Source organism: Cynocephalus volans, chromosome 10 (genome assembly GCF_027409185.1).
Source record: "Cynocephalus volans isolate mCynVol1 chromosome 10, mCynVol1.pri, whole genome shotgun sequence".
Taxonomy (NCBI): Eukaryota; Metazoa; Chordata; class Mammalia; order Dermoptera; family Cynocephalidae; genus Cynocephalus; species Cynocephalus volans.
This window is the reverse complement of record NC_084469.1, coordinates 6,574,079-6,598,113: the sequence shown is the minus strand read 5'-3', so window position 1 is coordinate 6,598,113 and position 24,035 is coordinate 6,574,079. Positions and strand designations below refer to the sequence as shown.

General features: G+C 46.5%; 1 protein-coding gene across 1 annotated transcript; it reads right to left on the bottom strand.

Moving 5' to 3' along the window:
- Positions 1-11,963: 11,963 nt before the first annotated feature.
- LOC134388576 (ADP-ribosylation factor-like protein 6-interacting protein 1) lies at positions 11,964-12,965 on the bottom strand. Its single transcript, XM_063111726.1, has one exon. It carries the CDS (start codon positions 12,891-12,893, stop codon positions 12,282-12,284), a length of 612 nt encoding a protein of 203 aa, XP_062967796.1. The 5' UTR covers positions 12,894-12,965; the 3' UTR covers positions 11,964-12,281.
- Between the last annotated feature and the right edge of the window lie 11,070 nt (positions 12,966-24,035).

Here is a 24,035-nt window from a genome sequence, read left to right as displayed (position 1 = left end):
CAGAAGACTGAGCGGGGGTGAGGGACCACCGGAGAAGAGCAAAGGGGACCCTTCCCCAATAACTCGGGATTAATATAATAAAGAAGCCTTCTGAGCATTAAGCTGGTGCACTCCACCCACATCGGGGCTAGGAGACATCTGTGATGTGCGCCTGCCCACGCTCCCATCAGGAACAGCCAAAACCATCCTCACAAGGAGGCAGGATTGGAATATGACTGTGATTTAGGGTGCTGACATCATCTAGGTGTCCTGCAGAAAGACTGCAGACAGGAGGTTGTTATGTCTAGAACGATGGTGTTTGATCAGCCTGCGAACACTTTGTTCAAATAGAATCCTCTGGAGAAACCCAGTGGTGTGAGACAGAACAAAGAGTGCTCTGACTGACAGGTGAGGGCCTGGAGCCTGCCCCTTTTGTCTCCTCATGCCCCTGTTGGTGGTCATGACCCCAAGGAAGCTCCAAGGAACAAAGTTTGACGATCACTAGCCTGGATTTTAGAATCAGGCAACAGCCAGGGGCTGGCAGCGACGAATTTCCAGCACTGGGCAAGATTCGTCCCCACCCTCGAAAGCTCACAGCCTGGGGAGGGGCCAGGCCCTGGTGGTCAAGGCAGCCCCTTCCCTACAGCCAAAGTGGGATGCCACAGGCTCTCAGACGCCTCAAGCCCCCTCCCCTGGCTCTGACTCCCGGCATCCCCAGTGGATCAGACCACCAAGGCCACCTGCTGCACACACGACTCACTGTCCCAGTCCCTATGACAGTTATTTATTCCTCTCTATGGCTTAATGAGCTGGCAGCCTGGTCTATACCTCAATTTCTCAGAGGCTTGGCTGGCTGGTTTAGGTTCATGCTGAGGACAGATCCAGTCCCTGTGCCAGTAAATCAAAAAACACTCCGAGCCTGAAAGTGGAGGTTCAGAACTGAGACCCCAGAGCATTCACCAAGGAAGGAGGCCGCCTAACCAGCTCCCCACCCCTTGGTGCCAGAGAACACACCTAGTCAAAGTCAAACTTCTACTTACTTAAATCTTTGAGCCTTGATCTGTAAAATGGGAATGGTACAAAACTCAAGGGTCTTTTGTAAGGATGAAATGAAATAGATGTTTGTGCGAAGTTCTCTGCATAGTTGCTGGCATCTAGCAGGTGCTCAATAAGTGTTAATTCATTTCTCTTTTGTCTCTCGCTAGTGATTCTGAGTAACTCACTGGGGTCACGGTAAAGTCTCTGAGTCTGTCTGCAGTACAGACGGACTTAATGAAAAAGCCTATTCCAGGTTCAAGGTCCTTTGCCTAAGAAGAGAGTCGGGCTAATGCGGGAGTCAGGCAGGCCCAGACTGGGAAGCAGAGCCCGCAGTGCCCCGGGAGGAAGGAATTAATTCCACCACCAGCAGGCTTCGGGGAGGCGGCCTGGGGGCTGTGCGAGGTCGGGGCCGAGTCCACGCAGACAGGGCGAAGTCACAGGAGGCAACTGCGGAGGACTCCTGGCCAGTGGGGTCTCTCCTGGGAGTGTGGCGGTGCCAGACCCAACGGGGCAGCGCGGCCTGGCAAACAGCCGGCTCCCAAGCCGGGCACCCAGGCTTCAGAGGCCTCCACCCTGCCAACAACGCTCCCCGGCTCTTCTTCCTGCGCCCCGTTTCAGACGTCCCTGCTCAAACTCTCCTGCCTCCTTCTCTGGCAGCTGAGGCCTCTCCTGCTTCACTGAGGGAAGAGCCCTCAGCTCTGTGTCCTGCCCCCAGGAAGGGTCTCCTGCCTCGTGGGCTCGGGTCCCGGCTCCTCCCCCCACTTTCTCTCTCCTGGTCATTCCTGTCGGCAAGTAAATAGGTGCCAGAGGAGCCCTCCTTGAACGGAAGCTCCCCGGCCGCACACTCCTCCTCCTCACAGTCAGGCTGCTTCTGCGCATGCTCGCCCCTCCCCCCAGGCGCCGCGCGGCTCCTTCCGGCGTCCGCCTCCAGCGCGCCCCAGACCCGCCCACGGGTGCTCCGGCTCGTCACCAGCTTCCCGCCAGTCTCCCGTTAGAAGCTAAGCTTCCAGAGGGCAGGGCCCTACTGATCGGCTCATTACGATGCCTTCAGTGCCCAGCACAGCACTGATAGACAGTGGGTGTCCGGTAAGTACCTGTGGCACGAGCGAACGAATGAACCCTAACTCTTCCGGAGACACTGCCAGGTTCATTTTATGAGGCCAGGTAACGCTGGCCTCATAGAATGAGTTGGAAAGTGTTCCTTCCTCTTCTGTTTTCTGGGAGAGACTGTGGAAAATTGGTATCACTTCTTAATAATTATTTAAAAGATATTTAAATAATTTAAGATAAATATATTAACATGTAAAAAATGAATTAAAATGTAAATTACATTAACATGTACAAATTAAATAAAAATGAATTAAAATGTATTTTTACATTTTTAAAATGTAAGTTATTTAAAATAAAAGATATCCCTTAAATATTTGATAGAATTCATCAGTGAAACCATCTGGACTTAGAAATTTCTTCGTTGGAAGGTTTCGAGTTACAAATTCAATTTCTTTAGTAGGTATAGGACTATTAAGGAAACCTATTTCTTAAGTGAGTTTTGGTAGTTTGAATTTTTCAAAGAATTGATCTCTTTCATCTAAGGTATTGAATTTATGGGCATAGGGTTGCTCATAGTATTGTCTGATTATCCTTTTAATGCCTGTGGAGTCCGTAGTGATGTTCCTATTTCATCCCCGACACTGGTAATTTGCGCCATCTCTCTTTTCATTCTGTCAGTCTGGCTAGAGGTTTATCGACTTTATTGATTTTTTTTCAAAGAATCAGATTTTGGTTTCACTGACCATCTCAATTGTTTTTAGTTTCATTGATTTCTGCTCTTCTCTTTATTATTTCCTTTCTTTTGCTTCCTTTGGGCTCTCCAAAAGCCTAAAAAAATATTTACTATATCAGTTATATTTCTTGTTATCTCATTTTAACAGATAAGGAAGCTACGGATCAGAAAGAGGTTAAATAATTTGCCCAGTGTCCCAAAACTACTAAGTGGTGGAGCCAAACCTACGCCTGTCTGACTCCAGAGCCTGTGCTTCTAACCACTGAGAAACACCTGATTCCCAGGCCATATCCTTCTAGCACATCAGACGCCTCGCCAAGCACTGCCAAGGTGAGCAAACTTCTCAGCTTACTTTGGACACTCAGTATGTCCCACCTTCCTTCCCAGGGACCATCAACTTTCCTCATGGTCCAGTTGTCATTCTCCCATTTCCTTTGACCAAAAAACAAAGTGGGCTGGCTTGTATAGGGATAAAACCTTCAGAATTGCTTTGTTACTTACCTTGGACTTGGCTGAACTACAAGTGGTGGAATCTGTTAGTGAGAGACAGAAAGAAAAATGTAAGTTAAATCGGGGCAAGGGAAGGCTGAGTCTTGTGAACACAATTCCCTCTCCTGAAAGGCTTCAGAAACCAGGGAGTTCAGAAACTTGAGATGTCCCCATGCCCTCGGAGTGTGATGGACTTCTGATGTCATTTTCTATGGGATAAGGATGCAGCAGAAAATGATGTCAATCACCACTCCCTCTAGAGGCAGGAAGTGACATCAGGCTGCCAGTGACACTGGACCCCCATTTGCCCAGTATTAAGGTCAAGGGGGGGCTTTTCTTTGAGCCTGGTTCTCAACCCTCCCGTCCCTGTTACTCTGAAGCACTGGAGAGAAAATGTCAAATATCAGATGCAGTCCACAGAAACCACAACAGTGAAACACAGCAAATCACAGATGCTCTGGAGAAACGGAGAGAACGCAGTGCATAGAGAGGTTGGTGCCCTGCATCCACCCTTACTCACACCCCCTCCCAGTGCCCTAGAACATGAGAAGGAAGAGGGACAATGTGAATGGCCTAGTAAAGGGGCAGAAATGAAGTGGGGGGACACAGGAGGGAGAGTAGGCTGGTGATTAGAGCCTTGATAGGGTCCACCTCCAGACCTAGGTCAACCGCCCTTATGGGGCAAGCTCCCCATTTATAACCAGAGTTATGAAGAAGTATAAAATCATTACATCCATGGGACTTGCGTCCCACTCCCTTAATATCACTGGGGTGCAGAAATAAACAAGTCCTGGCAGTGTCCTCTCCAGCTGGGGAGGGAGCAGGTTGATCCAAGGACCTCCCAGGACCCGATGGGGTAGTGGGCAGGTGCGGTTAATCCACACTCTCTGGCAGGCAAGTTAGATGCCCCCCCAGCCCCACCCCCCGCACATGGTGAGAAGAGCAAGATGGGCTGACCACGCACGACACACACGGGGCAAGGGGGCAGCAGGTGATTAGAAGAGACAAGGGGCTCCTCTCTGCCATCCCATCCCCTGTGTCCTCTGGCCCCCTCCCCCAGCCTGCCTCTTGCAACTAGAGGTGTTGTGATGTGCCTCACCAGAGACAGGAAGGTGGAAACACTAAAGGGCAGGACTGAGCGGCTGGAGCCAAGAAGAAAGTAGCCATTCATCTGTCTCTGCGCACGTAAATCATCTTTTCTCCACCATGAGAGGGCCAAAGGCCCCGGAAACAGCACTTAGGGGCTGAGTGACTAGGGACCCTAGTTTCTAAAGCAGGAAGAGCTAGCCCCTTGGGGCTTCTGAGGCAGAAGCCACAGATATAGAGAGGCTTCTGGGAGTGGCATCATGGGTGTCCAAGTCCCCCACCCCCAGCCTAGATAACCAGAAATTATTGGCACAGAGAGAAGGCCACAGAGCTTGGGGCACAGTGGGAGGGCAGCCGCCCAATGCCCAGACTTCCAGGCAAAGGAGAAAAGCTCAGGCTCCAGCGAGTGTCTCCTTCCTCCTGAGAAGGGGCTCTAGGATGGGAGGGGGCTGGGGGTGGAGGGGTAAGTTGCTAACAAGCATGGGTAACTAGTGCACCAGGGTGGGGTCCTCACAGCCCAGGACATCTCTGCCTGCCCCTCATGCCTGCCCAGCCTTCTTATAATCACCCGCCACTGTTAGTGACCGAGGCCGCGACACCACACTGTACCCTTTAAATCTCCAACAGGTCCGCTGGAGGAGCGAGGTGGGGAGGAGAAGAGAGGGGGCAGGACGGAGGGGACGGAAGGAGAGCACAGGGACACGAGGAGGGAAGGGTGGGGGTGCGAGGAGAAAAGGAAGAAAAATTAAAAAGAGAACGTGACCCGAAGCACACAGCCAGCCCACAAGAAATTAAAGGCTCAAGAGAGAAACCGGTGGAGGAGGGTGAGCAAAAGCTCCCACCCAGCCCGGGGCGGGGCAGCCGCACAGAGAGGAGGCTGGCACCCAGGGCAAGCTGAACTGCCCGGGGAGGGAGAAGGCCCCGCCACAGCCCGGTCTCGGCGGGCGGCAGGAGCAGGGAAACTGGGCATCAGCCAGGCATCTGGGACCCTCAGGAATGCAGAGTCCACCCCCACCCTCCCAGGCCCTGCACTTACCTGAACCTGGGTCGCCAGGGGGCACTGTCCTGCCGATGTTGGGCAGGAGGTACTCAATGTTGGGCACTGACTGAGGCTCCTTGTCATCCACAGGGGTCTGCAAACAGGAGGAGGGGTCAGCCAGCACGCCCTCAGATGGCTGGGCTGCAGACCCCTCAGAATGGGGGGCCCTGATGACAGAGCCCATGTCTCCTCCATCATACCGTGGCTCACCAGGGCAGGGACTGTCTCCTTCATCAGCCAGGCACTCTCAAGGGCAGGTCCTACATGTCCCCCATTAAACTGTCTTGTGTCTTCCCCAACACCCTGACGGAACGCTGGAGGCAGAGCTGCTCCCTGAGCCAAGGGCGTCAGCTGTGTCTCCCCGATCAGACCAGAGCTTCCTGAGACTGGAGGGCAGGGACCGCCTTTGCTACTGGACTGGGTCTCCTCAGAGCAAGGCCTGTATCTCCCCCATCAGACTGGAGGCTCCTGAGGAGAGGGTTTGTGTTTCCTCCATCAGACAGAGGTTGCCCAAGGGCAGGGACTTTGCCCTGCTTGAGTCTTGCTGTTCACCCCCAGACTAGAGCCCACCTCAGAGCAGACCCCAGCCCACCCAGGCCTCTGCGTCACTTACTCTCTCTCATCGTCACTGAAGAACCAGTCAGTCTGACTGCAGAGGAGACAAAAGGAAGGCTGAAATCAGCTGAGAAGAGGCCAAGGGAAGACAGGAGCCTTGGCTCCTCTACCTGCTCTCTCCAGAGCACCCGCCCAGGTGCATGGGGGTCCCCTCCTGTCAACAAATGCCAGCTGGCCAGGTTCCTTGAGAGGGCCCAGAATGGGGGCGATGGATCCTGGAGCCCAATGCCACAAAGGCAAGAAATCCTTGGGGACAGAAAAGTTCCCAGTGTGAGAGGGAAACGCAGCCTGGAGTGGGAGCGGCCTGCCACAAGGGGTGACAGGCTCAGGGAGACTGTCTCTTACTGCCTGTTTTCATTGACACGCCCTGCACACATCACTGGGACACACTCCCTACAGCCGGGGGCAGCAGCGCCCTCTGGTGCTGGGAGAGTGCCAGACATGGCTGGAGCAGGGTGTACCCAACTCCACGCGCCACCACAGGCTCCATGCTGACAACTTGGGTGGCACACCCCCAGCCCAGAAAAGGAAAATTTAGAGGGAGTTGTTAGGAGGCTCCCTGAGGGGCAGGCAGGCAAAAGCTTTCTCATAAATGCGAAACACGATAGAAAATAAAGTAAAAAGCCCTTACTTCAATATATTTTGTGAAATTTGAGAATCTTGAAAATAAAATTCTGAAAGTTTTCTGAAAGAAAAACCCAGATTGCTTGCAAATGAACACGTATGACATGTAATTAGAACTTTCAGCAGGAAGAGACACAAGAAGCCAAGGAAGTAATATTTTCAAGGTGCTGAAGGAATACCATTTCGAACCTCGGGTTTTACACCTTGCTAAACTCTCATTTAAATTTGAGTGTGAAATAAAGCTATTCTAAGACATCAGAAAGTTTACGACACAAAGATTCTCTTAACTGAATACTTGAGCAAGTAAAGAAATGAATCCAGGATGCAGCAACAAGTTCTGAGAAGTAAGGGTAAATAAATAGTGTAGAAAAGGCCATTGTTATCAAAATAAGCAATGATACACACATATATAAACACACAGAATATAACCATGACAATCTGGAATTCATATTCAGAGGGGAAACCAGTGGTAGGTGAAAGTAACTAAGGTACTTGGCTTTTAGACGTGGTGGAAGAAAGACATATAGACTGATGAGACTTAAAAATTGACAGTGACAAATGTGAGCATGGGTTTTTATAAGTGGACGGTAACTTCCAGGAAAATAAAAATAGAATGTATAATTTTCATATCAGGAAAATAAAATTTAATCTATCCAAAGCAAGGTATGGCAGACAATAAAAGGAAATAAAATGAAAATATGATAAACAGAAAAAATTTAAAATGGCAGAAATAAGTCCTAACAGTACAGCAATTACAGTAAAATAAATGAGCTAAACTCACTGCTGTGGACTGGATGTCCCCCCAAGCTCATTGAGACTTAACCCCCACTATGATGATGCTAAGAGGGTGGGAAATCCTATTATGGTAATTGAAAGGTGGGGCCTTGAAAAGGTGATTAGATTGTGAGGACCATGCCCCAGTAAATGGATTAATCCATTGACGATTTAATAGAGATCATGGGCATGGTTCTGATGGCTTTAAAAGGAGAGCATGGGAGGAGCACCTCTCTTTCTGTCTCTCTCTGCTTCTGCCATTTGGCTACGTGGCACCCTTCACTGCTGTCACCACCCACCAACAAGGTCCTCTTCAGATGTGTTCCCTGGACTTTGGACTTCCTGGCCTCTAAAGCTGCAAGCAATAAATATTGTTCCTTTATAAATTGCCCAGTTTCGGGTATTTCTGTTATAAGCAACAGGAATGGATTGATACACCCACTGATCAAAAGTTAGAGACTCAGATTACATTTTTTACGTTAAAAAATATGTGGTCCACAAGAGGCATTTAAACAAAACAACATAGAAAGTATGAAAAGTCATAAGTCGAAGAGGGATATTATATACTATAAAAGGACACAGATCAAGAAGTATAATAAATCATAGCATGCGTGCATCAAACACATCGTAAAATATATTAAGCAACAATTGACACAACTACAGAGAGACTAGAAAAATTAAATATTTTAGCTAATCAAGCAGAAAAATAAGCAAAGATACAGACACTCTGAGTGACACAACTGACAAGTTTGTTTTAATGCATATACCTAGAACCATGCACTCAATCATTAGAGAAAATATGTTCTTTTAGAACATGCATAAATCATTCAGAAACCAACCATAACCTAGACCGTAGAGAAACTCTCAATAGATCTGCAGGAGTTAGCATCATACGGACTATGTTCTCTGCTGATAATGGAATAAAATTAGAAATAACAACAAAAGAGCTTAAACACCCCCAAATCTTCACATGTCTGGAAACATATCAATGATACTGCTAAATAACCTTTGTATTAAAGAGGAAATCATAAAGTACTTACTAAATACCTAGAGCTAAATTACAATAAAAGCACTACATGTAAAAATCTGTGAAGGAGAAAACCTAGGTGACCTTGGGTGTGAAATGACTGTTTAGATACAACACCAAAGGCACAATCCATGAAAGAAATAATTGATAAGCTGGACTTCATTAAAATTAAAAATTTCTGCTCTGTGAAAGACAATGTCAAGAGAATGAGAAGACAAGTCACAGATTAGGAGAAAATATTTGCAAAAGACATATTTGATAAAGGACTGTTATCCCAAATATGCAAAGAACTCTTAAAACTCCACAATAAGAAAATAAGTAACCCAATTAAAAAATAGGCCAAAGACACCTCACCAAACAAGATATACAGATGGCAAATAAACATATGAAAGGATGTTCCACATCATATGTCATCAGGGAAATGCTAATTAAAACAACAATGACATACCACAGCACACCAATTAGAATGGCCAAAATTCAGAACACTGACACCACGTGATGCTGACGAGGACGTGGAGCAAAGGGAACTTTCATTCATTGCTGGTGAGAATGCAAAATGGTGCGGCCCCCCCAAGAAGGCAGTCTGGCAGTTTCTTACAAAACTAAGCATACCCTGACCATACAGTTCAGCAATCATGCCCCCTGGTATTTACCCAAAGGAGTTGAAAACTTAAGTCCACACAACCTGTATGTGGATATTTACAGCAGCTTTATTCATAATTGCCACAACTTAGAAGTCGCCAAGATGTCCTTCAGTAGGTGAATGGACAAATAAACTGTGGTATATCAAGACAATGGAATATTATTTCATTCCAAAAATAAATGACCTATCAAGCCATGAAAAGACATCGAGGAAACTTAGATGTATATTACTAATTGAAAGAAGCCAATCTGAAAAGGTTACGTACTGTACGATTCCAACAATGTGACATTCTGGAAAAGACAAAATTATGGAGACAGGAAATGGATCAGTGGTTGTCAAGGGTTGTATGTTGGGGGAGGGATGAATAGGCAGATCACAGAGGATTTTCAGGCAGAGGAAATACTCTGTATGATACTACAATGATGGATACATGTCATTATACATTTGTCCAAACCCACAGAGCGTACACAACCAAGAGCGAACCCTAATGTAAACTGTGGACTTTGGATGATGATGTGTCAGTGCAGGTTCATCAGTTGTACAAAGGTACTGCTCTGGTGGGGAATGTTGGTAATGGGGCAGGCTGTTGGTATGTGTCGGGACAGAAGATATAAGGGAAATCTCTGTTCCTTCTGCTCAATTTTGCTGTGAACCTAAAACTCCTCTAAGAAAATTATCTTTAAAAAATTGTAGGATAAAGGTAAAGTGAACTTAAAGAAAAATTTGTAGCTTTGGATGAATTTATTAGAAAACAAGAGCAACTGAAAACAAATAATTAAGCATTCTACTTATAAAGCTAAGGGACAAAAGCAACAGAAAAAAACCCAAAGAAACAAAAAGACAGAAAAATCTTAAAGGGGGCAAAAACCAATAAGGGAGAAAGTAAAAAGACATTTCAAATGATCAAAAATTAAAAATACTTGTGCTTTGAAAAAAATAAGATAGACAAATCTCTGACAAATCTGATTAAGAAAAATAAAGAGAAGACAGAAATAAAACACAGAAGGAAAAAAGGAGAAATAACTATAGAAAAAAGACATTTAAGATATAATAAAAATATTAAAATATCAATAAATGTGAACATTCATATGAAGTATATATATTTCTAGAAAGATGCCAAAATCGACATAAGGAAAAACAAAAAAATAGGCTAATAGCCATTAAATTAATTGAAATAACCCTTGAAACTCTTACCCCAAAGCATCTCTGTCCTTACAAGTTGCTTTAAAATGTGGAGAAAGAAAGTTGCCAAACTCAATTTTTGAGTCTTGCAATCAAAACCAGGTAAAGACAAATAAGTATAAGAAAATAAAATTAGAGGTCAGTTTTCTTTTTTTTTTTTTTTTTTTTTTTTTTTTGAGACTCCAGGTTTTTTATTTTTCCCCCTTTTCACAAATCAAAGTAGAAGAAATAATAAACTGCAAAAGTAGTTAATCAGTAGAACATGTATACACAAAAAAACCCAGGTAGAAAGACAGGCTTATTTACAATGAGGAAACACATGTTAAATTAAGGTAGTTTTCATATGAAACATTAAAAAAAAAAAAAAATCAAACATATGCTACAACGGGCACCACTGTTTACAGCAATATTGAAGGGAAGAAAATGACACTTATTTAGGGACAGATATACAAGGTACAGGTTCTACAGCATCAGTGCAATAAATTCACAAAACTATCTTACAGCTAATCAGTTTAAGAACTGTTCCCAAATATGTCACATTTTTGGCCCTCAAAGGTTCATTTCTACAGATTTCAACTACTCTAAATTTCTAACTACTGAAAGGGAAAGAATGATTGTAAGTTTTCCAAAGGAGTTACAAAATCTGTGTAGACCAGAGGCCAACTAGCTATCATCACAAGTCTGCTCTCACCAATAGCCCTTGCATTTTTCAGAGAAATATTCAAGGAAAAGGTCAAACACCAGTGTAGTCACTATCTCCTATGCCAAACCTATGAGGACCAAACAGCCAGTATTACCATAAAATGAGAAGTTTGAGGCTTAGTTTTATTTATTTATTTATTTATTTATTTTATTATTTTTTTTAAAGATGACCGGTAAGGGGATCTTAACCCTTGACTTGGTGTTGTCAGCACCACGCTCACCCAATGAACCAACCGGTTATCCCTATACGGGATCCGAAGCCCTGGCCTTGGTGTTATCAGCATCACACTCTCCCGAGTGAGCCACAGGCCGGCCCCGAGGCTTAGTTTTAAAGGCTTATTCTGGTCTCTCAAAAATTAATGACTAAAAAAAATAAAAATAATTAGTAGAATAAGATTATTTTCTAATGAAATAAATCTTGGGTAAACATAGGAAGACTTCTGTCCTGTACTGGCTGGTGTTGGAGTAAAGGTCATAGACATGAGTCTTAATCTACTGTGTACTTTAAATCAGTTGAAAATCTGAAATTAAAAGTATGCTAAAAATACTAAATAAAACCCTTTGGAAATCTGGTATTAAAAAGCCTTTAAGGATTTACTAACTTGAAGTCTGAGTGCAATGGGACAAGAGCTCTAAGCATGTCAGATTCCTCTTTTGGAAGGAAAGGAACAGTGTTTCCTACATATTGCTATTTTACACAAGGGAGAAATCCATGGATTTAGTTTCATTAATTCCATGGGGATTCTTCCCCCCAGTAAAGAAACAGAATGAGGAATGAATCTTAATTGGTCTCTTCATCAGAAGTGGTCAACTTGGTCTCTCATATATTCATAAAGCCAGACAGTTTTTGAAGCAGACTGTGGAAGCAGACAGTAGAACCAGCTTCCTGTAGCCACAGACCACTACCTTGTATCTAGCTAAAGCAAAGACCAACTTGAACAATTATCCAGAGTCACTCTTAACTGTACTAAAGGATAAAGTTCACCACTATATTATTTTAAAGGAAGTTGTCCAAAAGTAAGAATTTCATTAACCCTGGGTGAGAAAAATCAAAACAAATCATACTCACTAATGAGTTGTCTGTACAAAGCCAACTGATAGAATGCACCCACCTACACCTGACACGAAGACACTATGCATAAAGCCATACTTGGCAAGTGTGAGTTTCTTTTAACTAAGGGCAGAGTGAGGGAGAACAAAGAGCTACTTCTGTTAACATTTTAGTATCCAGAGAGCATAGTAGAAACTGTTCCCAGGGACAATGTGTACTCCATTAATCATATTGAATAAAGCAGATGCATTATTCATTTTTCTTTTCTTTTTGTTTGAGAAGCTTGTTTATCTCCCTTTTGGCCATTCCAATGTACTTTGAAATGATTCCATGTTGGTTTAGTCCAGGAAGCAACAGTACGAAAGTCACTATCAGGTAGGTGAGAAGCAGGTTGTGGACTTGCTGTCCCACCCAAGCAACCATGGCAAGAGAAATGATCATGCTCATGAAGTACATTTTAGGCTTTTCTTCCTTTAGTGTAAAGAGGCGTTTCCACCAACCCACAGCTCTGCGTCGAGTTTTTACTAGGTTGCTGCAAATTTCATGGAATCTTTGCTGTTGTTCAGTGGTCCATTTATTGGAGCCAAAAATTCTAGGCGCTAGGATGGGAACAAGGTAGTCAGCCAAGCACAAAAACATAACAAAACAGGAAACACCGGAAAGAACAGATGGATCTAGATAATAGATAATCAGAAACACCAAGGAAACCACACCCATGACGGCAGGTGGAAACCAGGCTCTTTCCCATCGGAGGACTTTATCGGCCAGCAGCATCACTTCTCCCCATCCTTGCAGCTGCTCTTCCAGACTTGCAGTCTCTGCAGCCAGCAGGTTGGTGCTGCGGTTATCTCCCTCCGCCATCGTCCCTGAGGTGCAGTCTCAGCGAGCTCAAGCTTCCCCCAGACACGACCTGCCACCCAGAAGCTACACAGATTTCCCCCACCCTAGAGGTCAGTTTTCTACTTAACATAAAATGCTAAAATCTTTAAAAAGTAAAATAGCTGGCTAAATCTTAAAGCATATTAAAAATAATAACTACATCACAATTAAACCAATTTTATTTCAGTAAAACAAGGAAGGTTCAAACTGAAAATCCATAAATGGAAACAAATGTGAAAAATTATATGATCATCTCATTAGGTGCAGGAAAAACATTTAATAATGTTCAGCACCTGAATATGATTAGAAAAAAACTTTTAAAAACTAGGAATAAATAGGAACTTCTTTAACTTTATAAACAGTACACTTAAAGAAGAAATTTTAGACACAGTCTCTGAAATCAGGAATAACTATTACTATGCAAAACAGGACTAGAAGTTCTGGCCAACATAATAAGACAAGAAAAAGAAAATAAATAATAAAAGGAACAAGAATTAGAAGAAACAAAATTGAAGTCATTTAAAACTATAATGTAATTATTTGCAGATGACATCTACGTAATAAACTCAAGAGAATCAATAGAGCTAATGAGAGAGTTCAGCAAGGTTGTCAAATAAAAGATGAACACACAAAAGTCAGTGTGCCTCACAATTCTGTGAATCACTAAAAACCACTGAATCATATAACTTAAATGGGTGAATTTTATAGTATGTGAATTATATCTCAAAAAAGCTGTTATGTAAAAAAGGGTCTGTGTGCCTCTATGCCAAGCATAACCAAGTAGCAGATGTAAGTAACAGAAAATAAGACACCATTCATAACAGCAACAAAACACATAATGCATCCAGAAATTAATCTTGTAAATAATTTACAAAATACAGGGACTGGCCCGTGGCTCACTCGGGAGAGTGTGGTGCTGATGACACCAAGTCAAGGGTTAAGATCCCCTTACCGGTCATCTTTAAAAAAAAGAATTTACAAAATACAAATAACAAAAATATAAAATATGTGGGTGTAGAAAAACAAACTAATGGATTATAGACTAAATATGCGGGAGAAAAAGCTAAAGCTAATATAGGAAAATATCTTTGTGACCCTTAGGGGTGAATTATTCTCCAAGGCCCTAAAGCACAAGTCCTGTGGGGGGAAGTGAATGGAAGGAACCCAAGAATTCACAAAAAGAGAATGTGGCCCAAAGCTCTCTGGAAGAATTCACGGGGAACAACGTTCTAGACGCAGGTAACAGACAGGTGGCAGACTGGAGAAAAATATCTGGAACCAATAAGAGGTTATTAAACAGTAGTCTATATAAGCAGAACTCTAAAAAACAGCATTCACATTAAGAAAATCATCCCTCCTCACCCCCACTCCTTGCGAAAAAATAGGAATAAGCAATTCACAATCCCATTTATGTAGATTTAAAACACAGAGAATATTATATACATTTAAGGATATCCAATACTTAAAATAAGCAGAATGTGAATTGGAAGGACACACATCGACTCATTAGAGTGGGGACTTAGGGGAGGAGGAGGGCAGAGTGGGGTCAGGAACAAAAGGAGAACACAGGGGACTTACATGACCACGCACCATGAACCTCAGTTGCTATTAATCAGAAACAGGCGTATGATTAACTCAAGTAAGCGGCACAGGAAGTCCAGAAGAGAAACGAGAAAGAGACAGAAGAGAAGAGAGCAAGACAGGACGAGAAAGAAATGCAAGATCTGGAGGCAGCTGTCTCTGTCCAAGTTCACCTTGGGCAAGTTACTTTACCTCTCTGAGTCTATTTACTTATCTGTAAAATGGGCAGAATATGAGTTCCTACTTCTAGAATTGTAGTGAGGGTTAAAATGAAATACTCTGTGTACAAGTAAAGAATTGAGTACAATACACCGTCAGTGTGTAATAAACGTGAGCTGTCGTTATTCAGAGATGTGGTCCCCAGAGACAAGGCTGAGGATTGGCCCAAAGAAGCCAGCCTCTAACTCAGGTTGGAGGGTCCCCCAAAGTGCTCTGGGAACCAGGGAGTCTACAGGAAGGTTGCGGGTGGCACGGGCTCTCTGGAGGATCTCACAGTAGTTCAGGCCGCCCTGCCTCTGCACACGCCATTTCCTCTGCCTGCGGTGGTCTTCCTCCCTTCTCTGCCTGGCTCAGTTCCTCACCGTCTTCTGAGACAGCTCAAGAACCCCTTGACTACAGCCCCCGCCCTGCACCCAGGGCTGCAGTAGATCCTTCTAGGGGGCTCCCCTGGGCATAGCCCAGAGCAGGAATAAATGGGGGCCGGGTTCCATTCATTGCTGTTTCTAGCACCTGGATCTGTCTCTGGAGTGGAATAATGGCAACGATGACAATGATGATGACAGCTAACTCTTTCACAACAACTACTAACTGCCAGGCACCACTGTGAGTGCCTTACAGATTTTGACTCATGTAGCTCTCACAATAACCCTGTGAGGTAAGTACTGTTACTATCTCCACTTTACAGATGAGGAAACTGAGGCACACAGAGGGTAAGTAACTTGTCCAAGGCCACACAGTACATAAGGAGCAGGCTGGCTCCAGAGCCAGTGCCCAAAACCTCTACACCAGGGCATGAAGGGCATTTGGCAATGTATGGAGACACTTTCAGTTGTCACAACTGGAAGGATATTCCTGGCATCTAGTGGATAGAAGCCAGGGGTGCTGCTAAACATCCTATAATATACAACACAGCCCACCACAGTAAAGAATTATCTGGCCCCAGAGGTCACTAGTGCCAAGGTGGAGAGACACCTGATCCTGGGCATCACCAGGATCTTGAGTGAGTAACTGAACAAATGCCTTGGGGTGGTCTCTGTTTGAGTCCCAATTAACCTAGCAAACATAGGTGTGAGCTGGCTGGTGACACCTGGGTTTGTGTTCATCCCTGCTCTGTCATTATCTTGCTGTGTGACCCTAGGCAAGTCACTCTTCCTCTTTACACCTCGCTTTCCACCCTCTTTACATGAGGTATGGTCTAAATGCCTGAAGGACCCTTCCAGCTCTGCTGCCCAAGGGTTCCAGGGATGACAGGAGCCCCAGGCAGAAGCCACGTGATGGCTGCAGCTGAAACTCCAGCAGGAGTTCCTGTTACCCACTAACTCCAACAGCCCACCGACTGGCCAAGAGCTCAGAGGCAGAGCCCAAGCAGCCTTGGCCACAAGTGCGATCCCTCCCTAGGTCATGACAACACTGTTCTTTCTACCCAGGCCACAGACAGACAGGGCACACTTGGCGGGCTCAAGGGTCCTGGGAGGGTGTGGCTCATTCCCTCAACAATCAGCAAGGCTGATTATGTTCAGATGCCAAGGAGTTGGAGAATGAAAGGTCATACACTCAGTTCTCAGGAATGAATGCCTAAGTGGAAAAGCCCAGCCTGACATAACCTCAATTAGCAATTCACTCATTCATTCATTCACTCCACAAACACTGAGTGTTCACTATGTGCCAGGCGTCAGGCTTGGTGCTAAATGAGACAGATGTGTTCCACCTCCCCAACTCTGCCCAGAGAAAGGACTCCTTTCTCTCCTTCCTCCTTTCTGCTATTATTGACATCTCAGCTGACCACAGGCTTCCAGTGGCTTCTCCAGGAGCCACAGTGCCAGATGCCCTCTCTTCCCACTGCTGCCCCCCAAAGCACACACTCATGGGAGGCTCCAGGGGCTCCCTGTTGTGCCGGGCAGCTAAACTTTCCCAAGGACTTGTCAGGATCCTCGACACTGTCCAGTGGCCCTGGCGTCCCCGACAGCTCTGAAATGGGTGTCCAGGCTGGTGGTCCCAACACTGGAATAAGAATAGGCCGCGATGCTCCCTCCTGTGGCTCAGAGCCCTGACCATGCAGCGAAGGAAACAAGCAGGCAAGGCCAGTCAGAGGGACCAAAGTCTACCCACTGCCCCCCTTCCCTGACCCTGGCCAGCCTCTCTCCCTCCCGAACCAACTCTAGGAAGGACCCAGGTGTTTGCCCCCTCGATGGGGGGTGGGGGAAAGAAAGCACAGGCTGTGGTCAGACAAACCTAGGTTAAAATCCTGGGGCTGCCACTCATTAGCTGTGTGACCTCACACAGCTAATAAGTCACTTTGCCTGTCTGAGCCCTGGTTTTCTCATCTGTATATTAACCTGGTTTTCCTTCCCTTAAGTGTCTGTGAGGTGCGGTTGGGCTGAGGCCCCCCTTACTCTGGCCAGCTGCCAATCTCATTTCTCTTGGCAGGAGGGGGTTTGGTTCCATCCTTGGTGGGCCATGACAAGATTTGGAAATGGAAATCATAAAAACATCTCTGAGCACCCCCAGAAGGGGGCAGTGCTGCCTTTGGGTTTGGCTCTGGACGACTGAGACCTCCTGCGCCCTCTGCTGGCCACTCTGGGTACTCTTCCCGTCGTGTATAACAAGATTCCGCAGGAACACAGGGCTGTTGGAGTCTCCAGGCAGTTCTGAGAAGGGAGGTGACCAGCCCAAGCCACATCCAGCACCAGTGCAGGATCCCACCACAGAACTATGCACTGTGCCCCACCCCATCAGTCTCCACCTTACTCCAGGCATCACTGTTACTTCCCCTAACCCTCGGTGGGGCTGGCAGGGAAAGTGTCCAGAGTCCAGGCCACCTGATTCCCAGGCCAGAGCTCTGCGCCTGCCTCTGCTTGTGTCTGCAGGATGCCTCTCCTGGGGCCACCCTCTGAAGGCACTCCTGCATTCACCCTTTCTGCCTTCCAACCCAGCAGCTCCTTCCCTGCCCTTCCTCCTCCCTCTGACTCTTACAACGCATCTTGGAAGCTCAGGGGCCTCCTGATTCTCCTGCTGGAGACCTGACATCCCAGAAGAACAGGGATTCTAGGATCCATTCCTATTTTGCCTTGAAATGCAGCCTACTGCTTCTGGAAGGCATTCACCCTTAAACAGCATTTCCTTAAGCTGCCATGTCCTTCTCCAAGCACACCCAGGCTGAGCAGAAGCGTGGGGCCTAGGGGCTGCCAGGGCACACCCACAGAACAGGCTGCTTACGTGCTGGATCAGCGTCTCCACGATCTTGTAGCGGTCGGGCATGTGGGTCACCATATCCGTCATGTTGTCCTCAGATGTCCTCACCAGTGTCGGCCCAAAGACCAGCGCCAGGTTCTGGGGCTCCATCTAGGCATGGCAGGGAAGTTAGTCAGGGATAACACTCTGAGCTCTGACCTCTAGCTCCCTCGAGTCTTCCTTCACTCCAGGCCCCCGAGGCCACAGTCCCTGATGACATACTGAGCTGTCTTCGGCTTAGGGGCTAAACACCCCTTTGCATGGGCATGGAGGTGCTTGGCAAGTAGAGCACAAGCCAGATTTCAGCCCCACTCATCCCCAGGCCCAACAGCCATAAGCAGTGCCGAACCTGCACACCCGAACAGGGCAGCCCTAAACTGTCAGTGCTAGCACTGGGAGATCCTGGAATGGGAGACATGTTGGCAGTCCCAAGGGTTTTTAGACCTGGGAAAAATCCTATCACTCCCTTCATTTTCCCCACTGCAGAACCAGAAGACATAAAGGTTTGACGGGGAAAATGCAATACAAGGGATCTGAGCTACATCAGAGGATAGATTTCCATCAGACACAGGAAGACAGTGGCTCTCTTTCTCTGGAAGACCCTCAGACATTCAGGAGACAGCTCTCTGGGGGAAGAGCATTGGCTAGCATGTGGTGGGGGGGACAGAATGGCATTAAGGAGGGCACACCTAGAGGGACATGAGCTACCTGACCTGGAGGAGCTTGGAACATGCTGAGACCCCCACCCCTGTAAATCCTGTGCTTCCCTCCCCCACACTCCATGCTAGGGCCCCACCCACCTTGTTTTTCTCCGAGTGGTCAGCAATGGTTTTGAGATGGCCCACAAGGAATTTGAGCGTTTCATAGTAGTGTCCTGGGAGGTCCTGGATCTGGTGGGAGAGAGCAGGAGCATGGGACCAGGCTGAGATGGTCACCCCCAACCCCTGTTTCCACCGTGCCCCAAAGGGGCTCCCGTTCTCATACCTCAGAGAGTCTGAAATCCACCCTCTAACCTCCCCCCTTCACTTGTATAGATGGAGAAACTGAGGCCCTGTGTGGGGAAGGGCTTCTCCAAGGTCACAGGGGGAGTTGGTGGCACCGGACTCTGGGCCTCTGGGGACAGGGGTGCTCTGCCGTCCACTCCACACTTTGCCTGACAGCATCTCTCCTCACCAGCTTCCTCAGCGTCTTCATCCGCTCCCTCAAGTCCTCGATGCGATTGGCCTCGATGAAGTCGTAGTATTTGTCTAGAACACAGTGAAGACTCTTTAGAGGGGTGGGAGGCAGCCCCTTCTCCCACTCCTGGGGAGGCCCTGCTGGGAGGTCAGTGTTTTGTGCTCATGCTGTGCTGGTTTTGGTAAAGGGGGAGGGGGGTCTGTGGCCTTGTATTTATGCGACCAAACCCACCACCTGCACTCAGGTGTGTACCCAACCTGAGATAGCCCAGGTGTGTTCATTTGGGAAGAAATTGGACTTAAGCTGCATGTTGATCCTAGAAAAGAGGTCCCTGCCCCAGTCTCCAGGACAAGGACACCAAGGTTCAGTAAGTCAGAAGAGAAGGTACCTACAAAGTGGGGGGGGCTGAGACTACTTCCCCCTTGTTAGGGTTCCCCCAGCTCCCTTCAGAAGAAGTCCACTGGGAACTTTAAAAAATGGAACGTGATAAGCCTGCTCTAAAATTCATCTAGAGGAGTAAATGCACAAGGATAGCCAAGAATATTTTTTAGAGGAGGAATAACAAGGGAGGATTCGTCCTACCAGATACCAAAATATACTAAAAAGATAGCACAGCTAAAGCAGTCTGTTGTTGGCAGAGGGAGCAGAGCAATGACAAGGACAGAGAGGAGGGGAAGGGGCCGTGTAGATGTTTCCACTATGATAAAGGCAGCACTTCCGATCAGTGGGGAAAGATGGATATGTCAATAAATATTCCTCAGACAAATGGCTATCATGGGGGGGATCCATTTCTATCTCACATGATACACAAACAAATTTAATTGCATGAGAGCCAAGTATAGAAATTATAAAGCATTGGGGAAAAAAATAAAAAAATATTTTTACAGTCAGAAGGCCTTCCTAAATATGGGATGCAGAATCCACTAAAGAAAGATGAACAGAGGCTGGCCCGTGGCTCACTCGGTAGAGTGCGGTGCTGATAACACCAAGGCCACGGGTTCGGATCCTATATAGGGATGGCCGGTTCGCTCACTGGCTGAGCGTGGTGCTGACAACACCAAGCCAAGGGTTGAGATCCCCTTACCGGTCATCTTTTCTTAAAAAAAAAAAAAAAAGATGAACAGTTTTGAATACATTTTAAAAAATTGTTTTCAGTTTCTATACTGAAAAATTAAAGGACAAATGGCAGAGCAGAGCAAATATTTGCAAAATCTAACAAAGAATTAATATCTGTGATGTACAAAGAGCTTGTTTCCTACAAATCAATACGAAAAGATAAGCAACCCAACAGAAAAATGTGCACATAGTTTGAACAAGCAATGACAGAGGAAATAGAAAAATACAATAAATGAATGAAAAGGGATTTAATCTACCTAGTAATGAGGGAAATGAGAATGAAAATAATGAGATACTATTTCCCCTATCTGATTAACAAAAGTTTAAAACATTAATAACATCCAGTGTTAATGGGGATGTAGGGAGACAGATTCTCTCTTATGCTGTTAGTGGGAGTGTGAACTAGCATCTCCTTATCAGAGTGCAGTTTTTTTGTGGATTTTTTGGTGGATTGCTGGTACGGGGCATCTGAACCTTTGACCTTGGTGTCATAACACGGTGCTGTGGGCCGGCCCATGGCTCACTCGGGAGAGTGTGGTGCTGATAACACCAAGGCCACAGGTTCGGATCCCATATAGGGATGGCCGGTTCGATCACTGGCTGAGCATGGTGCTGACAACACCAAGTCAAGGGTTAAGTTAAGATCCCCTTACCGGTCATCTTTTTAAAAAAATAAATAAATAAAATAAATAAATAAATAAATAAATAAATAAATAAATAAATAAATAAATAACACGGTGCTCTAACTCACTGAACACCAGCCAGCCTCAGACTGCAATTTGACATTAGCTTTCAAAAATGTTTCCCGGGACTCTGACCTAGCAATTCTACATCTAAGAATCTAATCTATGCAGATAGCACAGATCCAGACCTGCAAGGACATATTCAAGGAAAGTCATTGCAACGGGTTTTGTAATAACAAATATTTAAAGACGACCTGAATATCCATCAATAGAGGAGTGAGTAAAGAAATTATAGTCTATTGAGACTATGAAATATGATGTGGTTGGTTTAAAAGAATGAGGTAGGGCCGACCCCGTGGCGCACTCGGGAGAGTGCGGCGCTGGGAGCGCAGCAGTGCTCCCGCCGCGGGTTCGGATCCTATATAAGGATGGCCGGTGTGCTCACTGGCTGAGCACGGTGCGGCCGGTCACAAAAAAGACAAAAAATAATAATAATAAAAAATAAAAAATAAATAAATAAATAAAAGAATGAGGTAGAGGTCTCTGTACTGATGCAAATGAATCTCAGAATTACAATCCTGCTTTTGTGAAGAACAGCTCAGCCAGCAGTAGGCTGGGGCCCATCATGCTGGCTCCCGAGGGCAGATTGTGTGCATCTCTTCCCAATACCAGGTTGGTGACATCATGTCAGTGATGAAATAAACCATGGTGGGAGTATTTACACCATGGAAATTGGAAAACTACAGATCAGGGCTTTTAGCCCCTTGAGAGCGTGATGTTAAACATTTACCAGCATACCACTAAACTCACCCACCTCCAAACCCTATGCATGCATATGTGTGTCTTTGTCATGTGTATAAGAGGGTGGAGAAGGAAACATAATCAATTGTTAATAAGCAGCTCAACCGATGGCCAAGAGCTGAGCTCTGCAGCCAGGTGCCTGGGGCAGAACCCTGGCTCTGCAACTTACAACCTGCATGATCTTGGGCAAGTCACTGAAACTCTCTGAGCTTCAGTTTCTCATCTGTAAAAGGGAGATAATAGGACCTACCTCATGGAGGTGTTGTGGGAAGTAGTGCTTGGCGACAGTAAATGCTCCGAAAGTGTCAACTGTAACCTCTGGGGAAAGGGATGGGAGGATGACAGGGCTTCTGCTGTATGCTTTTTTTTTTTTTTAAAGATGATCGGTAAGGGGATCTTAACCCTTGACCTGGTGTTGTCAGCACCACGCTCAGCCAGTGAGCTAACCGGCCATCCCTATATAGGATCTGAATCCATGACCTTGGTGTTATCAGCACCGCACTCTCCCAAGTGAGCCACAGGCTGGCCCCTGCTGTTTGCTTTATTCACACCTGTACCGTCCTAGTGTTTTACCAGCACGTGTTTCTTTTGTGTTTAATAGAAAACCCCAAAAGTAAAACCAATAAACCAAATAAAAAAGTGGTCACAGTGCAGCCTAGACTGCTGTCCCTCCCTGCCCAACCCCTACTCCCAGCTCCTACTCACCATCAGTGAAAAAGAGGCTCAGGCAGCTTTTGAAAGAAGGATTTGAGCAGGCTGCTGACATTGAGGTCTTGCCAGCGCTGGAGAGGAGGCATAGACATTAGGACACAGACAGGCCCAGACCCCCATGCCTCCAGGTCCAGAACTGGACAGCCCAGGCCTGGGTGCCTATGCCTCCACACTAGTCCATCCCAGAGTCTAATCCAGCCTAGCACAGGGCCTCCCTGGGATCCATTCACACCAAGCTCTGCCCAGACCAGGGATCCCAGACCAGGGATCTCTAGGCTAAGAAGACCCTACTCATCAGGGCTGTGGCAGCAGAACAGAGTCTCCAGCTAGGTCCTGCCCGGCCCCCAACCCCTCACACACACCTGGCTCCAGCCCCTCCCCGCTCCAGCCCAGTGGACTCCAACACTTGCCCATCCACAGAAAGTACCAGGCACTTTCTTTGAGCCAGGCACCGTGGGGGACAGAAGTAAGTGAGAGCCGCCCCCACATGAACGTGCTCACTGCACCTCCAGTGGCCCTACAAGTGCCAGGCTCAGCTCCTGCCTCCCATGCCCCCATTCAGTGGAGAATCATCTTCAGACACCCTCTCCTTACCCCCCAAAGTGTCATTATGTTATGCTTTAGTTTCATGCCTATCTCCCCATCGGACTGTAAGCTCCATGAGGAGCAAGGATCCTGTCTGTCTTATTCCTCACTGTATTCTTATCACCTAGCTGGGATAGTCAGCCTGGCACTTAAATGGTCTAAATCAGTATTTCTCAGCAGGGGGTGATTTTGCCCCCCAGAGGACATTTGGCAAAATCTAGAGCCATTTTGGTTGTCACAACTCGGGGGTGCCACACGCATCTACTGGATAAGGGCCAGAGATGCTGCTAAATTTCCTCCAATGCACAGGACAACCTCCCATAACAAATAATTACCCTGCCCCAAACGTCAATTGTGCCAGGGTTGAGAAACTCTGTTCTTAATAAATGGTCATCAAATAAAGGAATTGGAATGAACAGCCAGGTCGTTGTCCCTTCTGTCCACCAGGGGGTACCATCCCTCTGCACTGCAGCAAAGTCAGGCACGACCACCTTGCTGGGAACCTTTCAGAATAACTCATGCCCAGAAAGCAACATAATACCCTCAACAACGAGATACAACTTGGCAATATACTTACTCATTCCAATGAATGTACAGCTTAAGGCAGACAATTCCACAAACAATACACTCCACAGGCTCAACACACAACACTTACTTCCAGCTCTCCCCACAACAAATGACATTATTGATGCCTAAGACAAAACGATGCACCCAATACACTTGGCAAGCCCCCATCTTGCCCTGGCTGAGCCTGCTGCCCCTCCAGCTCGGGTCCCTCTGCTCCCCCAGCTAAGGCTGAGCTGATGGGCTTCGTTGCATGCCAGCCCCCTACCCAGTGCAGTCCCAGTCCACCTCACTCCACACGTCCTGGCCCTGCTGGGGGGCTCTTCTCATCTCCCAGCCGCCAAACCCAAGACCTCGACCAATCCCTCTGGATTCCTCCCTCAGCCGCACCTGAGTGTCCCTCCTCCTGTCCCACTCTGAGCTTGCCCTTGCTTTCCTGTGCCCACCCTTTCTGCAG

Excerpts from the sequence above, each read along its gene's own strand:
- LOC134388576 (XM_063111726.1), bottom strand. The coding sequence starts at position 12,893 with ATGGCGGAGGGAGATAACCGCAGCACCAACCTGCTGGCTGCAGAGACT.